Source organism: Hippoglossus hippoglossus, chromosome 19 (assembly GCF_009819705.1).
Source record: "Hippoglossus hippoglossus isolate fHipHip1 chromosome 19, fHipHip1.pri, whole genome shotgun sequence".
NCBI classification, from domain to species: domain Eukaryota; kingdom Metazoa; phylum Chordata; class Actinopteri; order Pleuronectiformes; family Pleuronectidae; genus Hippoglossus; species Hippoglossus hippoglossus.
The window spans coordinates 18,167,897-18,188,382 of NC_047169.1; the positions used below are offsets into that span (position 1 = coordinate 18,167,897).

General features: G+C 40.7%; 1 protein-coding gene across 2 annotated transcripts; it reads right to left on the reverse strand.

Annotated features, from left to right (window-relative positions):
* Window positions 1-547: 547 nt before the first annotated feature.
* LOC117752427 (signal transducer and activator of transcription 5B-like) lies at window positions 548-20,112 on the reverse strand. 2 transcript variants are annotated; one of them, XM_034569705.1, is made up of 19 exons: window positions 19,914-20,112; window positions 18,861-18,995; window positions 18,069-18,225; window positions 17,495-17,584; window positions 17,117-17,294; window positions 14,616-14,746; window positions 11,415-11,566; window positions 11,002-11,157; window positions 9,871-10,050; window positions 9,524-9,611; window positions 7,983-8,105; window positions 7,648-7,740; window positions 7,115-7,321; window positions 6,877-6,971; window positions 5,689-5,831; window positions 5,255-5,410; window positions 4,996-5,047; window positions 3,727-3,834; window positions 548-3,331 (listed from the first exon to the last, which is right to left on the reverse strand). In XM_034569705.1, exons 2-19 carry the CDS (start codon window positions 18,986-18,988, stop codon window positions 3,211-3,213), a joined length of 2,358 nt encoding a protein of 785 aa, XP_034425596.1. In that variant the 5' UTR covers window positions 18,989-18,995; window positions 19,914-20,112; the 3' UTR covers window positions 548-3,210. The 2 variants fall into 2 exon arrangements, with proteins under 2 accessions (XP_034425596.1, XP_034425595.1); XM_034569704.1 differs by having other exon boundaries at window positions 548-3,334.
* Window positions 20,113-20,486: the final 374 nt, after the last annotated feature.

Consider the following 20,486-nt stretch of genomic DNA (forward strand, 5'->3'; position numbering starts at 1 on the left):
TCCATCCGTCCAAGGTTAGATAAGTTGCGTGCTACTCATCAGGGTCAGACATCTCACTAATGTGGGAGTATGTGAAGATTCACTGTCCCTTCTACATGTATGTTTAAAATAAAAACATGAATCTGTGAATTATTTTAATAGCTCAGTGTTGTATGCAAGATGCATGTCTATAAATGGCAGTGACACGGCCACCCTGTACCTTGCACATGTTTAAAATACAAACATGAATATATGAACCTGTGTTTTATTTGAATAGCTTAGTATTGAATGCACAATAAGAGGGTAGCTATGTTTATACATGGCACTAGGCCCAGTTTAATATAAAACACAATTTTATACAATATATATAGTAGGGGGTCCCTGCTCCATCTCTCCATCAGTTTGGGGGTCCTTGGCCTGAAAAACGTTGAAGACCCCTGCTATATACTTAATATTTCACTCCAGTGACACACTGCCACTAATGTGGCTGAAAATAAGATGCTAAAATACCATTCATTTTTAAACAGGAGAAAAACACAAAGTGATGAGAGCAAATAATGTCACTCAGTTAATTAAAAAATGTGTTTTATTTCCAAGTCAAATCCAAACACCAAACTTCCAGCAAAGTGTAGCACAATGTGGAAGTACATGAGGCAGATTGTACAGAAGCCAGCGGACAAACACAGCAGCAGTGAGCTGGATACACACATTTGGTTGATTCAAGGACAAAAAGGTGAACTACTGCATTAGTAAAAATAAAACGTTTTGTGTTTCAGCTTTTATTTCACAATAAGCGTAAGAGGTAAAGGTAGCACAAGAGTTACATAGTATCCCCATCTACACTCAAATCATTTGGTTGATTTGGACACAACTGCCTTTTTTCCCCCACAGTGACTTTCCTGAGGTTTGCTGTGTTAACTTCATTATGGGTGAGTTGTGTTCTGAGAGATTTTCCTTGGATGCTGGTAGTAGTACAGTGTTATGGACAATGGCTTTCAAATGTACTGATGGACAGTGCTGTCCTTACCAAGCCAAAAGGCACAGAGAGATCTACAGAGCCGTGAATCTCCACAGAAATGTTTACTGAAGGTTATTTCAGGATAACGGAGAAGCTAGAAAAAGATTAACATCATCATCATCATAATAATGAGCAGAATGGACAAACTGCAGCTGAGGTGGGTGGGATAATTGTTCTCTGGTTTCAGAAGCAATGCTGCACACATGATCAGAACTGTCATGGTTATGTATCTGATCTACAAAGGATCAATTAGTAAGAGTTCTGATGATCAATTAATGGCCCTCTCCTTGCAAAAATGGGTGACGCAATGCAAATAAAATTGGTTCCATCCTCTCACATGTGGGGATGTATGTTACAGTAAACTGAATGTTTTTGAATTGTGCACAGGCGGTCAGAAAAGCCAAGCAATTCAAAGATATAACTTTGGGCTTTGGATATCTGCAGGTAAATAATTGTGATTTTTTTCCCCAAATGTTTCTACATTTTGTTGACAAAACAATTAATTAAAATAATAGATGATGAAAAAATGAACAGGATAATAAAAACTGTTAGTTGCAGTCCTGAGCTGCTGTCTGATTATCCTGGCAGAGAAAAAGTATGATGGCGTATTATAGAGTGTGAGGTGTAATCTTTTCCCAATAGAATCCACTGACTAAGCTTATCACACAGTACCATACACCGAAGGTTCCATTCGGACAACATATATGTGTACATACATAGAATTAGAGGGTAATTCATAAGTCCTGAAACGTCTGTATGACGTTTTACAACTTGAACTACTGTTAAGCATTTACTGTTTTGTTTTAGTATGTTACAGACAACTGTAAATACACAGAGACTGAAGCTGTGTCACTTAGCATCTGAATAGCTCAGCTAAGGTTTTGAACTGGTTTAGCTAAACATGGACTTTCTGGGTTGAATCTGATTGCTGAGTCAAATTCATTATATTACTACTGAACATTCACTATTAAATACTACAAAATGATGATGTTGCTGACAGTTGTCTTATTTGATTGTTTATTATTTTTGTACTTTAATCTATATTATTGGAGAAAAAATGTCTGAGCTTTCATCTATCTCTGTGACCGCTGGCCAGTCTACATAAGCAATGGCGTTGGTTGGTGTTTAAATTGATCATAAACCATAGCATAAGCAAACAGTAAGAGAAGCAAGTGAAGGAACCAGAGATCCCAACTGGAAACATGACCAGTGATTACTCTCAGCTCAATGACAGAAACTTAAGTTCTACCAGGTTCAAACTTCAAACCAGACATGAACCATGTTTGTGTAAAACCTCATGCTGTTCAGATGGTTTCTTCTACAGGACACAGCTGCTGGGCTCACACTGAAGCACAGGTGAAGTTCAAACTGCAGCTTCCCAGGACACTGGAGTTAGGTTGAGGACACCACTTGATTTAGTTTCCAGCATCACAGGTTTAAAGCTGTCTAAAGCCAATGACACAGCAGTAACTACGATGCACCTACATGGGAGCCATGGTTGTTGATTTATACTTGTTTTGCTAAGTGGCTCTAAAGCAAATGATTAAAGATAAACTTTGAAAATGAAGGAAAATTTTATTTCCCATCATCCTGTAAATACTGCTGGTGTTCACAGTGGCTGATGTTCAGCTAAAGCTACATAGTCTCACTTTTTTATGGACTTACTACTAGATAGATAGTACTAATTATACAACTATTATTAATTATTGACAAAGAGAGAAGAAAGTCATTTTTTCTGCATTCAGTCACATTAACCCATGTTAACTGTAGAAAAACATTTTAAAATAATTTTAAGATACTCTGAAATCTTACGCATAAGTCTCATTGTGCCAGCTAAAAGCTCATCAGGTACGCAAAGCTCACATATAAACTAAGTGTATAAAAATCCCATTGACCCAAACCAGGTCTTCATGACCGTCCTGAGAAACTATGATGGGTGGAGAGAACCCCAGCCCCTGTCCTCTGTCCAATGCCAGTAAATCTGACTCTTGAAAACATGGTTTACCATCTCCACTGAGACAATATTGATTAGAAAACCAGTTCTTCTCCTCTGCGGGCAGCTTAAGCATGATGAATGTGAATTGTAATGTGGATCTGTCAGAGGGACTAATGAACACAGGACATCTCTTAATGTGGCTGCAGTTCGGACAGAATTAAAGGAGTGGATAAGATGGAGTAGACCTGAAGGTGTGCAGCAGTATCATGTTTCAGGTTCAGGACTGCTGGCTGCTCCACTGGTTGGCCATGGGCCTGCGGAGCAGTTCCTCCACATGACGGGCCACGTCCATCGTGTCCTCCAGGTCAAAGTCTCCATCTGCATCCAACATGGTGTCACTACTGACAAGAAGAGAGCAGAAACAGACTTTGGATGTTCTATCATAAAGGGCATGATGTATGTAGGTACAAATCTATTCCAAACAAAATGTACATTTCTGAGAGACCCATCTAACATCTACTGGTGGTTGGCATCTTAATAAGTGCGGTAGACCTTTAAACAAACAAGGGATATTCTCCATCTTGTCCTATGTTTTCAAAAGGAAATAATGTCTGCCTCTTTGCATTTGTCTTGGTTTTTGTCTTGGCATCTTATGTTGTCTTTTTGCTCCTGAAGTTGACTGGTTACTTGAATGATATATGTAGAACTCATGGCCCAGCAGAAATGTGTAGCATATGGTTGAGTTGACAAAGTTCTCCTGGATCTTCAGTCTTAGGTAAAGGAATGTACTTACATAGGAGGGTAAACACTGAAGTTGTTGGGGTGGGTCACAGAGGGAGAAGCTGTCTGGTCCATGAATGTTGGAGTTGCTCCGCTGGGTTCAGGGTTTGGGGTGGTAAATCTACCAGAGACACAAAACACATTTTTTGTTGTTTTTGCTTAATAATTATGTTTTTATTTTTACAACATAATTCAAATTCTTGGGCATTCCTCTGTCCTATTTAGAGTTCTAATCACCAAAGAAGAGTCAGATCTATGTTGAGGCCTCCCTAGGTTGACCATTTTTAGTAATATGAAGGCATGTAGGGTTATGAGGCAGATCCACGAACGCACATTTCCAGATGGACTGTGATTTAGAAAGGGAACATTGGGGCATTTTGGCATCCACGTTATTTTTGTGCACACTTTTAGTAACGTTTAGTATGAAGCCTACACACCGTTTTTATAAATGAGGGCCCAGGCCATGATCAGATATCACTGATCACGATGACAGGGCTGAAAACTGCATCTGTGGTGGAACAAATTACTTGAGTGAGGCCCCCTGCTCAGGAGGTGACAGGAAAATAATGATTTCGATTTAGGTTTTTGTTTTCTGTTTTCACCTTTAGTTTACTTTTCACTTTTCACTTTTAGAGCCTGAAACCTGAAACAAGCCCACTGTGATCCTAATGAAAGTTGGCCCATTTAATGCAGTAACTGTATATAACTAACATTACACAGTTGACTTAGTCCTAATATTCACACACACAATATTATGGAATTCTCTGAGAGTAATGGCCACCACCAATCATCACCAACCTTTGTCCATCTTTATATATATTTTCATACAAATTCAGATCCACCTGGTAAAAACAATTCCAAATATTTCAGTAAAAATACTTGCACACTTTTAATTGCTAAACATCTGGTTTCATTTGTACTGTAGAGACACCTTCAGGGGAATTTGGCCATCTTAGAAAATGGCAATATTTCTGCCAGAAATAATAAGCCTGCCAGAAGTCATGCAACAGTCTGAGTCAGAGTAAAGGTGTTTCAGTCCTTCAAAGGTTTGTTACCATTAACTTTTCAGAACATTGCATGACACATCTGTTAGGAGTCTGAATGCTTTACAGTGTTATTTTAGATGGATGGATGGCATGTCATCTTTCAGCGAGTCTTACACCAAATGCAAATCAGGCTTCAGGAACTTGCTACTTTATCAGTCCTGTCAGGTTCACTGGAGGGTGTGAGGTGAACAGAGTTTCCTGTAGCAATTTTAGAAAACAGAAAGAGATCTACTTACTCTGGCACAACTTGTTTGATCTGTGGTTTTACGTATCCGTCCACTGCTTTTGCTGCAAGAGACATTAACTGAGGTTAGGAATTTTAATAAAAATGTTGTTTATATTATTGACATCAAGCTAATTATGCACATAGGATAATATTGTGTAAATAATTCAGTGCCTCTTAATAATAATAATAATAATAACAATAATAACAATAATAATAATAATAATAATAATAATAATAATAATAATAATAATAATAATAATAATACATACAGAGTGGAGGGGTGTAGTACTTGGCAAAAACCTCATCTTTGGGCTGGTCAGGGTAGAGAAACAGAAGGTGGTTCAGGTCACTGATGCGATCAGCCAGGGAGCGAATGGAGAAGTCCTTGGTTGTGTAAGGTAACAGATTCCAGACCAACCTCTCCCCTTAATTAAAGACAGGAACCAGCACAGATTACAATCACAGGACTTAAGAAATGATTCATATATTATTAATGTTGCAGAGAAGATGGCTGATGTACTGACATTTGCATTAATTAGTGGAATTAGGAGCTCAATATTGAGCTTTCTATATTATATTATATAGAATGCTACAAAATCTTGCCCAGCCTTCATTCTGCTTTATGTTATTCTAATGACATTATAATGAATTGCCCTACAAATTCAAACTAAGAGTAGAAACACTTTAAAGGGCAGTTATGTACCTGATTTGTTGGGATTCTCAGCCACCCAGGCGATGGTGATACCTCCGATCTCAGAGTCACTGAATCGCAGCAGGAAGGTGCCGTTGGGTTTGGACAACAACATGTCCTGTGCCTGCTGCTTGTTTACAAACCCCAGGATGGCACTGCATACAGATTCACACATTGTTACACAACTATTTCATGCAGTGGCTCAACGTGTGAGCACCTTCCTGGTCATAGCAAGTGAAGGCTAAAATGTATTTGTTTAATTGTTTTTTCACAAATTGTAATATGTAAAGTTTACATTTGTTCTTCCAAGGAGACATCCTGCTCAATAAATGCATCAAATCAGACCATTGCACTAATAAGCCTCAGAACTGACATAACACCAACAAAGCTGATGTTATGTCTTCTGTTGAAATGTGTTTTGTTTCAGCACTCATCATTTTTTGATTTAATTGAATTTGTGTAGAAGTGCAAGTTCCGGTCCTTCACAAACTTTAGGAAAAGTAAGGAAATAATAACAATAAATAATTGTGGCTGTGACAAGTGAGATTGGGGATTAGTGGTTTGTTTGGGAGATTTGTTCCTGTTGGACAAATGTAGATATTATGCCATTTATTATGTTTTTTTGTAAGTTTGGGTCTTGGGGAAAACACCCACTTTCTCTCGGGAGCAAAGCTTGTAGCGTCTCCAGAGGGAGCTGTGCAAAGTCTGATGAATATCCTCAAGCGATACTGGAGTACATTTGGTTGTGTTTGAAAAGTAAACTGGGGGGTTGTTATAGAACTTTCATTAGACTTAAATCATTGTAATGCACAGAAAATGAGCCAATAATCAGGACCATGATCCAGCAATATTTAATGATCCACATATTTGTATCATATCCACAAAAATACAGAGCAGTTACTCTGCTTCTTCTGCAACAATCTTCAAATTGTTTTTTATGAAATGGTCTCTTTTGAGAGACAATGCTATAGCAGTGTAATGCTAAATCAGTACTTGTTAGTCTGTAGAGTGACTTAATTCTCTCTGTAAATCTTGTATTTGCTGCCTTCAAGGGGATTTACGTCTCACGTGGCTGCAGTGATGTTCGAGTGTAGGACGCCATGACATCGCTAGTGAGTGTGATTACAAGTGCTACCAAGCAAAGTCTTATCCTTAATGAGATATTGCAGTCTTAGAGGTGAACATTAAAAAAGTCATTACCCATCATTCCAGTGAGGCTTGAGATGTTTCTTCATGAGCTCCACGACTCCATCAAACCACTGCCAGAAGGTGAAGTTGCGTCCAGGTAAGCTCTCCTGTACAAAATAAGCACATTAGAACAGAATGTTTACATGCACAAGAAGCGGCCGCTGACACTCTGTAGTGATGGCACAGCTTTTTTTCTTGCATCACATGAGTCTGAAATTTACAATCAGCCGTGGAAAGGAGCCGGCCTCACCCGATTGAACTGGGCCCAAGAGATGGTCATCTTGCTGTAGTCCTCAGGGTTGTTGCTGCTGCTTGTAAAAGCCTTTTGTGCCAGGAAGACCAGGTTATCCTCTGACAGGCCACGCCCGCTGTGCATTTCCGCCTTATACTTCATATCCAGGGCCTCGCACAGCTGGGGCCACAGCACCTTGTCTGGCACGATGAACGGCACCCTGCCCTGAGGGGGGAGAGGGGTGTCATGGGAAAATATGGAAAGAGAAGCACAGGCCTTTCAGATTCAGTTGGTGTTTTGGTGAAACATTGTAAAATTGCACCTTTATGGTATTTTCTAAGATTAAATAATTACATTGAAGGACGAGAGTGAGACACATGAAAACATATGTCAAAAAGCAGACAGTGATCACACATATAACAAACTCGAGCTTAGAAAATAACTGATGTTTCTTATTCTAAGAAACATCAGTAAAATATGGTCACAATCTCAACTGCTGAAATATAGGAAGCCCATTGTGGAAACCGACAGTACAGGAGCCGCCAACTTACCGGCTCAGCAAAGGCATTGTCCCACAGGACTGTTGCTGTAGCATTGTTGTCCTGACTGCCGTGGACGATCACGACCACAGGCAGTGATAAGGTCTGCAGGTTACAAGAACAACAATAGGTGGGTAACAGATTCTTCTGGATTCATTCAAACCAATGCTAAAAAACATTAGGTTTACAGAAAGCTTGGACAAAGCCATAATCTTGCTAAATAGTGCTGGGTAATAATAATCTTCCAAAGGAGAGAAACACAATAGAGATGAAATCCATAAAAGATGAGTAAAGTAATAATCAGTGGTATCATTTGTATTACAGATCCCAGTGTCCCCTCTAATTACTTTGACATGGAAGACGAGTTCGTTTCCCCCAACACTGAACTGTGATTCAAACAGAACTGTGAACTTCTCCTCCGTCACTGACTCTGCACCCCGACGGTCAGAGCGCTTGATCCGTTTCAGTGACTGTAAAAACACAGAGAGCAAAGACATGAGAAAGCATCAGAAGAACATCGCTTCATTTCAACTAACACGACCAATGTGGTGCATAGAGAAACAGCTCTGCAGCTTCTGGCGAGAAGCTGGACGTCACTCAACTAACTGTGTAAACAGATTTAGGTGTGTCATGGGAATTTTAAAGTCAAGCACAAATCATACAGTTGTCTCTCTGGTAAGTTTAATTTACACCTGCAGGTGGGCTCACCCCACACATCCACCTAGTGTGACGTGTACAGAATGAGCACAGAGCATAGGAGAATCACTTCACTTATACAATCAGAAGCCCCTCCCCGCGAGGAGCCAAAAGGTATTCTTCAGCCTCTTGATGTCTGACCAGGTTGGGCAGAGTTCCTGTCTCAGATCTCCGTCTCAGCCCCCTGGTGTGCCTTTCTGGTGTGAGACAATCTGTCTCCGAGATCCCCTATCTAGATCTACAACATCAAAAGACTCAAGTCCTGTATACAATGCAGAGTTCCCCTCACCCATCTCTATCAGACACACTAAGTAACCCCTGCAGTGAAGCATTTGCTAAGACACACATGTGAGGGCCATAAACACTTATAGTCCCCTCTGCAACTCTTGTAAGTCACAGAAACACATTTGTTATCTACTTCTTCTAAATACATATCTGTTCTTCTATTAAACATTACACAAATGCAAATCTGCCATTACAGGTGTTACTCAAGTAAACATGTGAGCCTACACTACAAATGTAAATAAATACAAAACCCCAAAGTGCGATGGTAGTGTGTAAATAGAAAATGGAATGCTGACTCATTTACAGTGCAGAGTTCTTCTAGTCTGAACGACCACTCAAAACGCTTTGCACTACAAGTCACACTGTTTATACGGCACTTCTATAAGCTGTTCTATTCCATCACACATTCACACCCACCATCAGGGGTAATTTAGGGTTTAGAATCTCTCCCAAGGAGACTTCGGCATGTGGACTGAAGGTGGACGGGATCGAACAACCGGTGTTGAAGATAGTTGACGCCCCCCCCTACCTCCTGAGCCACATGCCTATGATGTGTGAAGGATGTGTGAAAAGAGCGGTAACTGGAATGAATGTATATGTGAATGAATATATATAGACACAATTCTATCAAACTGGTTGGACTGTTCAGACTTGAGATACTCTGTTCTGCTAGTAGCTCTGGCCCAGACTTTGTACCCCCCCAGGATGAGCCCTTTTGACTCTGAAAATATTTTTAACTAATGTTATCTATTTGTACGAGCAGTCATACTAAAGCAGCTACTCCAGCTGTCTTCTCTGCAGAGAAAAGCCTTATCATTCCTCCCCGGCAAGCTTTTTGGAAAAAACATATTTTGTATCCCTCTCACATTCCTTAGTAGTACATTAAAATATGTCCAATAGAGCCTACCATGTTTCTGAAGTGTGCACTGAGGGTGCCAGTGGCCTGGTGATATTCCATCACACAGTTGTTGTTGAGGATTTCTCCACTGCTTTCACTACAAAGGCAGTAGAAAGCAATTAGAAATAATTGAACACATCCTGTAGCTCTTCAACAAAAGGAGACAAAATAACAAATTAATCTATTAATCTCGCATGATGAACCATTTTAGTACATTCATGAAATGCCTTCTAATATCTAACAAAGTACCTGCTATAGTCACCCACTATTTTAAGCCTTGTATAGTCACAATTTGTTTTTACCAATGCATCTGAAAAACCAGTGGGATGCATCTGTCTGCATGCTGTGCCACTCACCTGTGTGTGCTCTCATTCTTCAGCAGAGCTTTGGCCTGCTGCTCACTAACAATGACAGCCTTGACCTGTGGTGGGTTCATGTGGACGTTCAGTTTTCCGCCCACCAGAAGGCGCACAGTGGCTGCAAACTTGGTCTGGGTCTTTAACACCTGGGGCGGCTGCTTTTCAATGATGAAGGTGCTGAGGAAAAGAGGGGCCAGTGACATGATGAGCACATTAAAACATTTTTTCAATGGCGTAATTCATTCGCCACCCCTCATTGTCCAAGGTATGTTCACATATGGAGTTACAATAATTTATACAAACATAGGTTAATGATTGATGAACAGGTTAGAAGATCCTGGGCATTTGGAAATAGCAAATGTGTCTATATTCCGTCATAAATAAATTCTGCTGCACAATGAGCACAGATATTTAAAAAATGACCTGCACCACTATGTGTGATTGTTGCTATGAAATGAGTGACACAACCATTAGAAAGTAATGTAATTTGTCAAACAAATAACTAACATTTCTCTCATAAAATCCAAAATATCAAAAGATTCCACTAAATTACGTGATTAAGATGGCTGTGAAGTTTCATGGTACGGAAACAAAATCATTGCAGACAAAAATTTGATTACTGTACTAACATACAGTACAAAAGAACACCAAACTAAAAGGGGGGTAAGAGCAAATACCACTTAGCCAAAAAGTAATCTTGTGAAATCCTGAAAAGTTCACTTGACCTAGGCTATGGCCACAGTGTCCACAAAAATCTGAATAAGAATTGATGAGCAGTCAAATCCCTGACTAAGCCCTAAATCTACAAACATCAAAGTTATGGGTGGCTTGAAGTAGTAATAGCCCTGGACTCCTGCACACTCAGAAGATGCCCCAGGAGGGCTTATTCACATTCATAAAGCACTAATAAACTGTTTGAGCAAACTTCCTTGACAACACCAGAATCCTCACAAGAGTAAAGACATCCTCACTGTCAGGGCACTAGCTGTATAGCTTCTCCTGAATCAGTTGGCTAGAGTCTCCACCCTTGGCTTTTCAACAGTTGGAACTAACACCCATGTTGCCAGAGCACAGGTGGGGTCAGTAACTTTCATACAAGAAGAGGAAGAGGTTAAGTCAAGTTTTCACCTGGTAACCAGGGCAGAGATGATATCAGTGATGTCACTATTGAGCTTGCTCAGCAGCTCTTCCATCGGGCCTGGCAGGGGGAGCTGTTGGGTTAGATGCTCACAGCGCCGGATCTGCTGCCGGTTCTGCCAGATCAGGTCAGCCAGCTTCTCACACCTTGTGGACAAGCAGAAGATTTGGAGATACCACCATCATGTGGGGGGGGGAAATCATCAGTCACTCCTCTATAATCCCATGTGTTTATAGATTTGGTTTCTCAACCTAAATGCCTTTATTGAAAGAGAACATTTCATACAAACTTCTCTCTATCATAATAAAACATGCACTTGCTTGGAGGCAGTTGAAACTGTTCCATCCATCCCTGTAATATATTATGTAAGTCAAACTAATTAACATGCATTTCCAGTACGTACCAGGACTGGAGGACATCCAGTCCCCCCTCATGAGGACCCCCGTTGCCAGCCAGCTGCTGCCTCCTCTTCCACTGGATGAGCTCCTCATCAAGGATTAAAGTTTGCTGCTTCCGCAACAGGCCCAGGGTCTTCTGGTGCTGCTCCGACAGGTCCTGCAAACACATCACCAGCCACATGCTGAGTAACTTTTGCATTCACTCAGTGCATTAACATATCAAGCTGCACAATATGACAAAAATCTTGTATCCTGATAGGTTGTTTCATATCCAGATATTAATACATATCGTGACTCTTGACCATGTAAGTTGTTTCCATGTCAAGTTTTGACAGTCGTCTCCTTCCATCTTCATGATTCTTTGACATATATTGTGTCTAAGTTCAAAGCATCTTGTAACGTCTGGGGTTTGTGTTGATCACTCGACTGTCCTCTCTACAGTTTGACAGGATTCTTGCATAGGTGGTAACAGAGGGTGGGGAACAGTCTGTAGAGGTTTACTCATCCATTTGAAACTTTTCAGATTCAAACCATATCCATGTGAAAGAACTAGCTCAATACATGTAGTACTCTTTAAAAGTAGGATTAGCTCCTCTTTTAGGTATGAGCTGCTGGTTTTGTCTCAGCTGATTCGATATTACTATCACTCTCCTCTATGTTTGTTTCTCGATGTGGTTTCTTGGTGTAAATTCCTTTCCTGTATCCATGTTGTGTGGAAGAATAGAAAGTGTCATCAAAATGACAAAAAATGTTGTAAAAGGTGATTTCCAGCAAAATGAAATTAACAATAGAGATTAATATGAAACAATATTTTTCTCAATTGTTACCCGATACATATCGTCATATCGCACAGCCCTATTAACATACACCAGAGAAATAATGATCCAGGGAGAAATGAGGTTACAGTGTAGGAACCGGGTGTGCTGCTGTTTGAACTGCTCGGCTGTGAAGATTTTAATATGAAGGACGATATTTTCTGTGATCAAGGTGAACCATTTTTTTTAGACATGTTACACACGTCTGGAACTGAACTTGAAGTACTGGTGGATAAGAAGCTAACTTTTGGAATTGAGGAGTCTAAAGTTTTGCCTCTAATAAGGTAATATTCTTTTAGTCTAGTTTTAGTCTGACTGAAATAGTTTTAAATACATGGCTGAATCTCCTTTCATCCTACTACTCTGCTGTCACAGCCATATTCTCTTCCTGAGGTCTTTGATAGGAACATGCTTACACATGTAAAAAGCAGAATAGAAATCCGGTTATACAAAAACATTTCCCTGGGGAAATCTGGTTGGGGTGGTCAGATTTCTTCGGTAACCTTCCCCAGGATGATAATGATCTTCTCATATATAATATTGAAGAAATCAGATTACTGCAAAAAGCAGACAGTACCCTGTCTACATAAACAAATGTTAACATGATGACTAAATATATATTTTTGCAAGAGCCCGCCCAAATCATTAAAACATTAAATAAGTTACATTTTTTAAATAGAAAGTAAATAGACTCAAGTTTTAATTTAATTCATATGCAACACAAAATTGTATAATAAAAAATGCCACATATAGTGCCTTCATGATAGTCACCAAACAAAACAGAAGTTATATGAATGTATTAATAAATAATGACGTCAAGAACTTAAACTCTTTGTGGTGGATTTGACACTGAATTCATTAGTCTCACAGCCTGAGGAAAGAAAGTGCTCTACAGTCTGATGGTATGGAAGAGGGCAGGCCCCAACAGGCTGAACAGACCGTGGTTAAGTCTTAAGTATCCTTTAAAATCAGCAGGCATCTCACCTCACCAATATCACTAATCTATACGCATCTCAACTCCTGATAGATGAGCAGATTGAATCACCCACTGCAGAGCCTTCCTGTCCTGGGCCATGCACACTGCAAGCTTGTGGTGATTCCAGTTAGGATGTTTTCTATTACTCTTCTGTAAAAGTTTACAAGGTCTTGGCACAGAAAGTTATTAACTGTCAAAAGTGTAGGTAGGATTTTTTGGGAATCTCCTTTTGTTCCTACATAGAAGAGTCCACTAGGGCAAGTGTCAGATCAGCTGGAGTCATGCAGCGCTTCCTTTGAACTGGAGGACAGAATGTACATGCATAGTGAAACAGAGCTTGTTCACCAACACCAAAGACTCAAAACTTAATATAATATAGTAACTGGCTGGACTTGAATAGTAGAATAAGTGGTCGGCTTTTTGTACTGCAGCCCACAATTATGTTATGCTCTGTTTAAAACTTAAAAGCAAAAATACAATGTATTTATTTGGTTGTTTTCCTGTTTTATTATGATTTAGATTTATTATCCCAATATTAGAGTTATATTATGAGCAGAGGGACATAACATTTGAAAATAATAGGACCAAGAATAGACTTATAAAGTATAGACATACATTTTTTGTCAAATGGAAGCTGTGAGACAGTAGCTGATTATTTCATTGAGCCTCAGTCACAACTATTTTAAATTAAACTGCAGAACTGTTTGCACCTGTGTCGGCCCGCCAAAGCCCATAGAAGGCTATTAGACTGAAGGTGTGAACATGCATTTAAAACATGTAGGATTCAAACCTTATCTGTCCTCAAGGGTTTCTGTGTTTACAATACTGTGTGTGTGTGTGTATGTCCACACTGATACAACTTAGTTTTAAAATAATCTACATCCATACTAACACACTTAAAAAAATTATGTGACCATTAATGCACACTGGGCATGCCAGTGTGAAAAGAAAGCAGATTGTCTTCTCTGCAGTTGGCTGCCTAAGCAGTTTTAGACTTAACATGGTTAAATCTGGAGAATTGGCTACAGAGTTTACCCAGAGTTTGCCTTTTAACACATGCACAGCACAATGGGAGATTCTCTGCACAGATGCATTAACAACAGCATCAAATCCTCCACATTATTCAGGCGAGAGGTGGAGCAGCCGGGTGCAGCAGAGAGATGCAGGAAGTGAGATATTAACTCAGCTGCAGAAATCACGTGACACACACGGACACCGGTGTCAGCTCTTTACACCACAAACTCTCTTGTCATCTTCGTCTGTGTCTTCCATGTGTCACAATAACCGTGTAGTCAAAATCTGATACTGTGACAGACCTAGAGTGGCTGTTGCCGCATTTTGTATCATTGCAAACCTGTGATATTGCAGAGCCACAGTATATATGTTGTGTGTGTGCGAGTGTTGCGTCTCCTTACAAGCCTGTATTTCTGTAGTGTGCTGGCCTCTCTGGTGAGCCAGGCCTCCACAGTGGCCCTCTTGCTCTGTAGGGTGGTCTCTCGCTGGGTGCGCTCGGCTGGAGGCAGTGAAGACAAGTTGCTGAGCTGTGCTAAAATAGCAGGAAACAGATAACAGACAGAACATTACTAACACAAATCACTGCTAACTTGTGGGGGGGTCTCCCACTGTGTTCACACATCGGACTCTCCTGACTTTCTGCAGACTTTATACTAGAGGGCCAGGCAAAGAAAGTCAGCAGAAACTGAGGAGGCTCTCACTCAGACATTTGCGTTTTCACATGCACCTCCTCCCGAGAACATAAATCTTCAGTGCATGTCTGAAAGCAGCTATGGTGCGTGAATATTCATGTTGACATAAAAGGCCTATGTTACATGTTGTTTATGCAGTATTTACTTGTACTTTAAGAACTTCTCTCCTGTCTGCAGCGCATTTCTCATATCACATTTTATATTTATTAATCGATGGTGTCGGATCATGAACCTGGATTGTTCTGGTACTTTAACCCTGGTGTTCTGGCTGTGCATGTCTCATGTTGTGTGTGGCAGGTGAGCTGTGTGCGCACTACATGTTGGACTTTTTTTCAATGTGTGTATGGGAAACACGTGCTTAATGCAGCGCTAGAGGTTTATCTACTGCATTACCTTTGATACAAGTTGGGTTATGTATTAAACTAAATGTCAGGACACTATGGTATGAAGACAGGCATCTTCCGGTCTGTAGATAACAATCAAAGCCCTGTTAGAACAAATGAATGGGTTCAGAAAGTGAAACGCTGGAGTGCTTTTACTTTGAAACGGTTTGTGACATAGACAGATAAACATTGTGGTTCACAGCAGAATAAACAGAGAAACTGATCTTTCACCTGAGTTTGGATGTTTATCTGTTGAATTTATGTCACAAACAAATGGTTGCAACACTTTCTGTATGCGTTTCAAAATGAAAGCACTCCAGTGTTCCTGTTTACCAAATCGATTCTTTTGTTTACAAAGGTGGTTTTAATGTGAAATATTTGCAGGAGCGGAAGATGCATGGCTTCATACTGTATAGTACTGGTATTGATGAGTACACAGAACTACTTTTATACAAGGAAATAGTCATATTTATGGCCATATTCAAGGAAAAGCCTATATGCAGAAACATTGTGCTGCAGTAGCAGCTCCTCTGCAAAACATATTGTCAAGCTAAGACGCTAAATATTGTGAATTGAGCAGATGCTGTAAATATGAATTGATTGAATATTGTGCATTGAAAAGAGTTGTTATGCTCGTACATTCAGCCTTTAACAATAATATGACCCTCCTAAGTGTTTTTTTTTTAAGATATCGGGGTGGTAGATCTCGGCTTACGTTTGGAATAAAAAAGTGATCTTGGGCTCGAAAAGGTTGGTCACCACTTCTTTACAGCATCTGGGTGGCCCTGCTGGCCCCCTCTTGGCAGCGCCACTGCATCGAGGCGCATTAGCCTACTCAGCGGCGGTCAACAAGCGACTCTGCACCTCTGCTATTTTCAATTCACTCACACATAGAACTGATCTATATAATAACCTTTTATGTTCCTGGATAAATGGAGCGTCGCTTCTTCTGCAACAATGAAGTTCAAACACAGCGTTGGGTCATTATCTGCGGGAAGAACTTCTCTCTTATCTGCAGAAGTGTGTGTCTGCTCGTCTCTGTGGCTCTTCACATCGTCTATTCACTAGTTTTTAATCAATGATGTCGGATCATGAATCCAGATCATTCCAGTCACTTTAACCCTGGCTGTGAGCATCACGTTACATCTCTTACTTTGTAGTTAGCAGGTGAACTGTGTGGGTGCAAAATCTTGGACTTTTTTTCAATATGTTTATATATGTGTCTAATAAACTCTAGAGCAAATCAAACAAACACAAAGTAAACGTCAGTACTGTTCAGGTCGTTATAGCTTCTGATTAGTGCTGGTGTTTATTGTTTACGTGTAAAGTGAGTGCAGGTGAGCGGTGGAGTGTTGAGGGAGCACATGCGGCAGGGTAATACAGCATGGTACACGGTATTATGTGCGTCTGCCGCCATGCCGGAGTAGCTGCTGCAAAATGAATGAAGCGTAAACCCTGAAGGGGAGCATCAGCCACTGTCCCCACCTCCAAAGTCTCAAAATTCGACTTACAAGGAAGTCGAATTGGGTGTTGGTGTTTGGTGTTTGGTGTTGGTGTTTGGGTGTTGGGGTTTGGTGATTTTGAGCAGTTGCGAGCGCGTAGGGAAGGGCAAACTGCCTCAGCCCAGTGCTTGCAGAATCACAGTTATGAATGCAGAGCAGTAATGCTTGCGAGTATGGTTTTGCGCTTGAAGAAACTGTTCTGTGCACCCGGTCTTTGGTTGGGATTTTTACATGCACAAATTGACTACATTAAGGCCATAGACTTTATTTATTTATGTGTGTGTGTGTGTGTGTGTGTGTGTGTGTGAGGGAGAGAGCCTCTCACCCTGGATACGAAGGTTCTCCTGGTACTGGATGATGAAGTACTCCTGGCTGTGCTGCAGCTTTCTCAGTTCGTTCTCAGTCTCCTGTGTTGCCAAACGAAGTTCCTCAAAAGCCTGGTTGATCTGTTGGTGCCGCTGTGACAGGCTGTCCATTGCCTGGCCGCCACTCTCAGAGCTGGCCTTTACACAAAAACATTTTACATATTAGAACGTCAAAATCCTTTTTCCCCCCTTTTTCCCCATTCAGTTTGGTACAAACAAAACCATGGGGCCAATTCATATATTTATTCTTTTATTTTTTATCATCTTCCAAACGTGTAAATCTCAGCCATTGATTCATAATATAAAAATGAAACATCAGCAACCTCTTCAACACTTACATTTGTAGCTTCTTGAACCAGCCTCTGCTCTGAGTGCAGGATGTGTTTAATGCAGCGCACCAGCTCCAAAGGACAGCGGTCATAAGTGCTCTGCATGCGGACACAAACACAAATAATTTTAACTAAATGTGAGATGAGAAAGGATTTTTTGATATAATTACAACACATCTGCTCCAAATGCACATATGATGTCCCTGAAACACGGGACTGTGATGAGCGGCAGAATAAATTACGGAATTTTCCCTGTTTTTATGATCAAGTTATGTCTATTTTCATATTAAGAGAACTTAGAAATCTATTTTGGGGATTTTTTGGGGGATTTAAAAGTATCTGCAGCCTGCTTGAAATGTAGTGATGCTGAGGGCACACCAGTACATGTGAAATGGATATGCCCAAAAATTCATTTCGGGAAGGAGAATTATTACTTTGTATTGTTTATATTCTTTTCTTTATTTATTTATTAAAAGAATGTAAGGTAAGGATGTCAAATTATTTCAGCATAATGTTCCACTGTCCAAAAACAAGAATTATGGGCGATCTAGTTTTCCTCTGTCTTACTGTAGCTGACTGGTACCTTGAGCTGGTTGCCACAGTGGCCCAACTTGATCTTGAGAAGAAAGCCGTCCTCTCCTCCCTGAAGTTGGGCTCTCCTCTGAAGCTCGGCCACCAAGTTGTCCAGCAGACGCTTGGCTTTGGCCTCCTCCGCTGGGTTGTCCAACTCCACAGAATCCCTTTGAAATGTTCATCATTAGATTATTGACCAATGCAAGGCCAATCTCAAGCTCAGTGCTGCTCAACCAAAGCCGTTTTCAGACATGCACCAGAAATGTTCCTGAAAATTTCAAGATTTCTCTCTATATGTGAGAATGCAAGGAAAATGTCTGAGTGAAGCCATGCGAAAATACAACAGGACATTTTTCAGAGAAATCACAGCGAGTGAGAGGGGATGTTAATGACGTTTCTAACACTAGATGGACGCAAAAAACTGAAAGATTATAAATATCTGTGGGTGGAAAAGAGGAGCTGATTTTGGTGATAGGGGCTAACGCCAGAGTCGATGTGGTGTAAACAGAAACACTGAACTTTCTGCAGGAGACTATATATTTTGTCCAGCCCCTGTGCATGCTCTACCTGGGCTCCACCCCTCGCCTAACTGTTCCTTAAAGCTTCCTGTTGTTGTGAACGCGTCTGACACAAGTTCATGTCTGAAAACAGCTCAACACTAGGTGCAATGGTATAAATATATTACATGTTACCTACAATTCAGTTTAAGACATCTTATATCCAAAGAGATATAGTGCCATTGATCAATCCCAGATGTTGGGAGCGACTCGAGTAAAAGTAAAGGTAATGGTGTCTGTCATACCACAGCTGGCTCTCAATCCACTGGGCCAGGTAGTGCCGCACCTCGATGGGAAAGTGCTGGCCATACAGCGCCTGCATCTGGTGAGACGCCTCACCCTGGAGCTGCTGGGCCTGGATCCACATTGCCATGGTGCTCCTGTGGAAGCCGGGGGATTGCAGGACAAGAAGTCAGGGACAGGATGAGGTAATAATAAACAACACGACCAGAGGGAGATTTTGGAAAGAAAAGATGGTGGGAGGAGAGTAAATAGAGCAGGAATTTATGCATAAAACTTTTTTTAAACAATGCCTGCCAAACTGGTGAGCAGTTCCGAGTGGAGCCAAGATACAGGTCAAGTTGCAATCCTGACAAAACCACTTTCTAAACTTCCTGATTCACCAGTAAAAAGATACTGTGCACTTCCACAAATTCAGCTTCGGGTCATTTGTTAGAGAAACTCTCCTCCATCCGACAAACTGACACAACAAGGACAGATGGATTTAAACTCATTTAGAATGATATCTCATTTAGAATCGTTTTCTACAATCTTTCTCTTTAGGACAAAGCTAATGTAACCAGTGTCATTAGTTCAGTGTTGAACTCACTCAGAGATCTAACAGGAACATATATATATATATAAATATGTATATATATATATATGTACAACCATCATGTGTCTATGTTCTGCACTAGCACACATGTAGACATGTGTATGGGTTTGATAACAGTACTTTCTGATGTTTCACCACAGAGCGGAACATAGAAAGGAAGCTGCGCTGCAACAACTTTGACAGATAGCTTAGCTTGCTAGCCTTACTATACGCTGAGGTTTGCTCGTTGGCTAACAGGAGAAACTTGCAAATAGCGACCTCTGTCTTTTTACCGAACAACTGTGCAAATGCGTGTGTGGCGGTGGTGAATTTACGTTACATGTATTGCTCTGGTAGAAGCAACGCAGAGGACCGTAGCTAAGCTAGCGAAGGAGAGCCATTCTACTAGCTAGCATAGTCATGGAGCTAAGTGACAGGACAGCGCTGAAAGTTCCTGCTCCACAAGTGGTTCACAGATACTCACCTTTCAGAGGCTGCGGCAGCTCAGAGCTGCACCATGGACGAGCAGCAGCACACGCACGCACACACACACACACACACTCACTCACTCACACTATTAAAGATCTCACAGGTCGGTTCTCGTATTGTCACATCGCCAACTTTGACGCCTCCTGGTTTCTGGTAAAGCAGCTGTTGTTGACCAGCACCGAGTCGAGAGCCAGCATTAAAAACCAGCTTCCTGTTTCAAATTTCACACTAAAAGTCTGATTCAACCGCGGTGATATGTCCAATATGTATTTAACACACGGTGGTTCTGGTTGTAGTTTATCTGTATGGTAATGGGCTGCATGAACAAAATGCTGGGACTTTGTTGTTGTGAGACAATTAAGAGATCATTTAGGTGTTTTGAGGTAAGGTACAAAGGTTCCTCATATCCGGTTATATCCATAACTTTAGATAACTTGGTGCAGTTCCGTTAGGAGCCCCGCCCCCAGCCCGCACCAAGCTGTATGACAAACACACAACTGTTTTATTACAGATATGTTTGAATGTTGTTTTATTACAGATATGTTTGAATGTTGTTTTATTACAGATA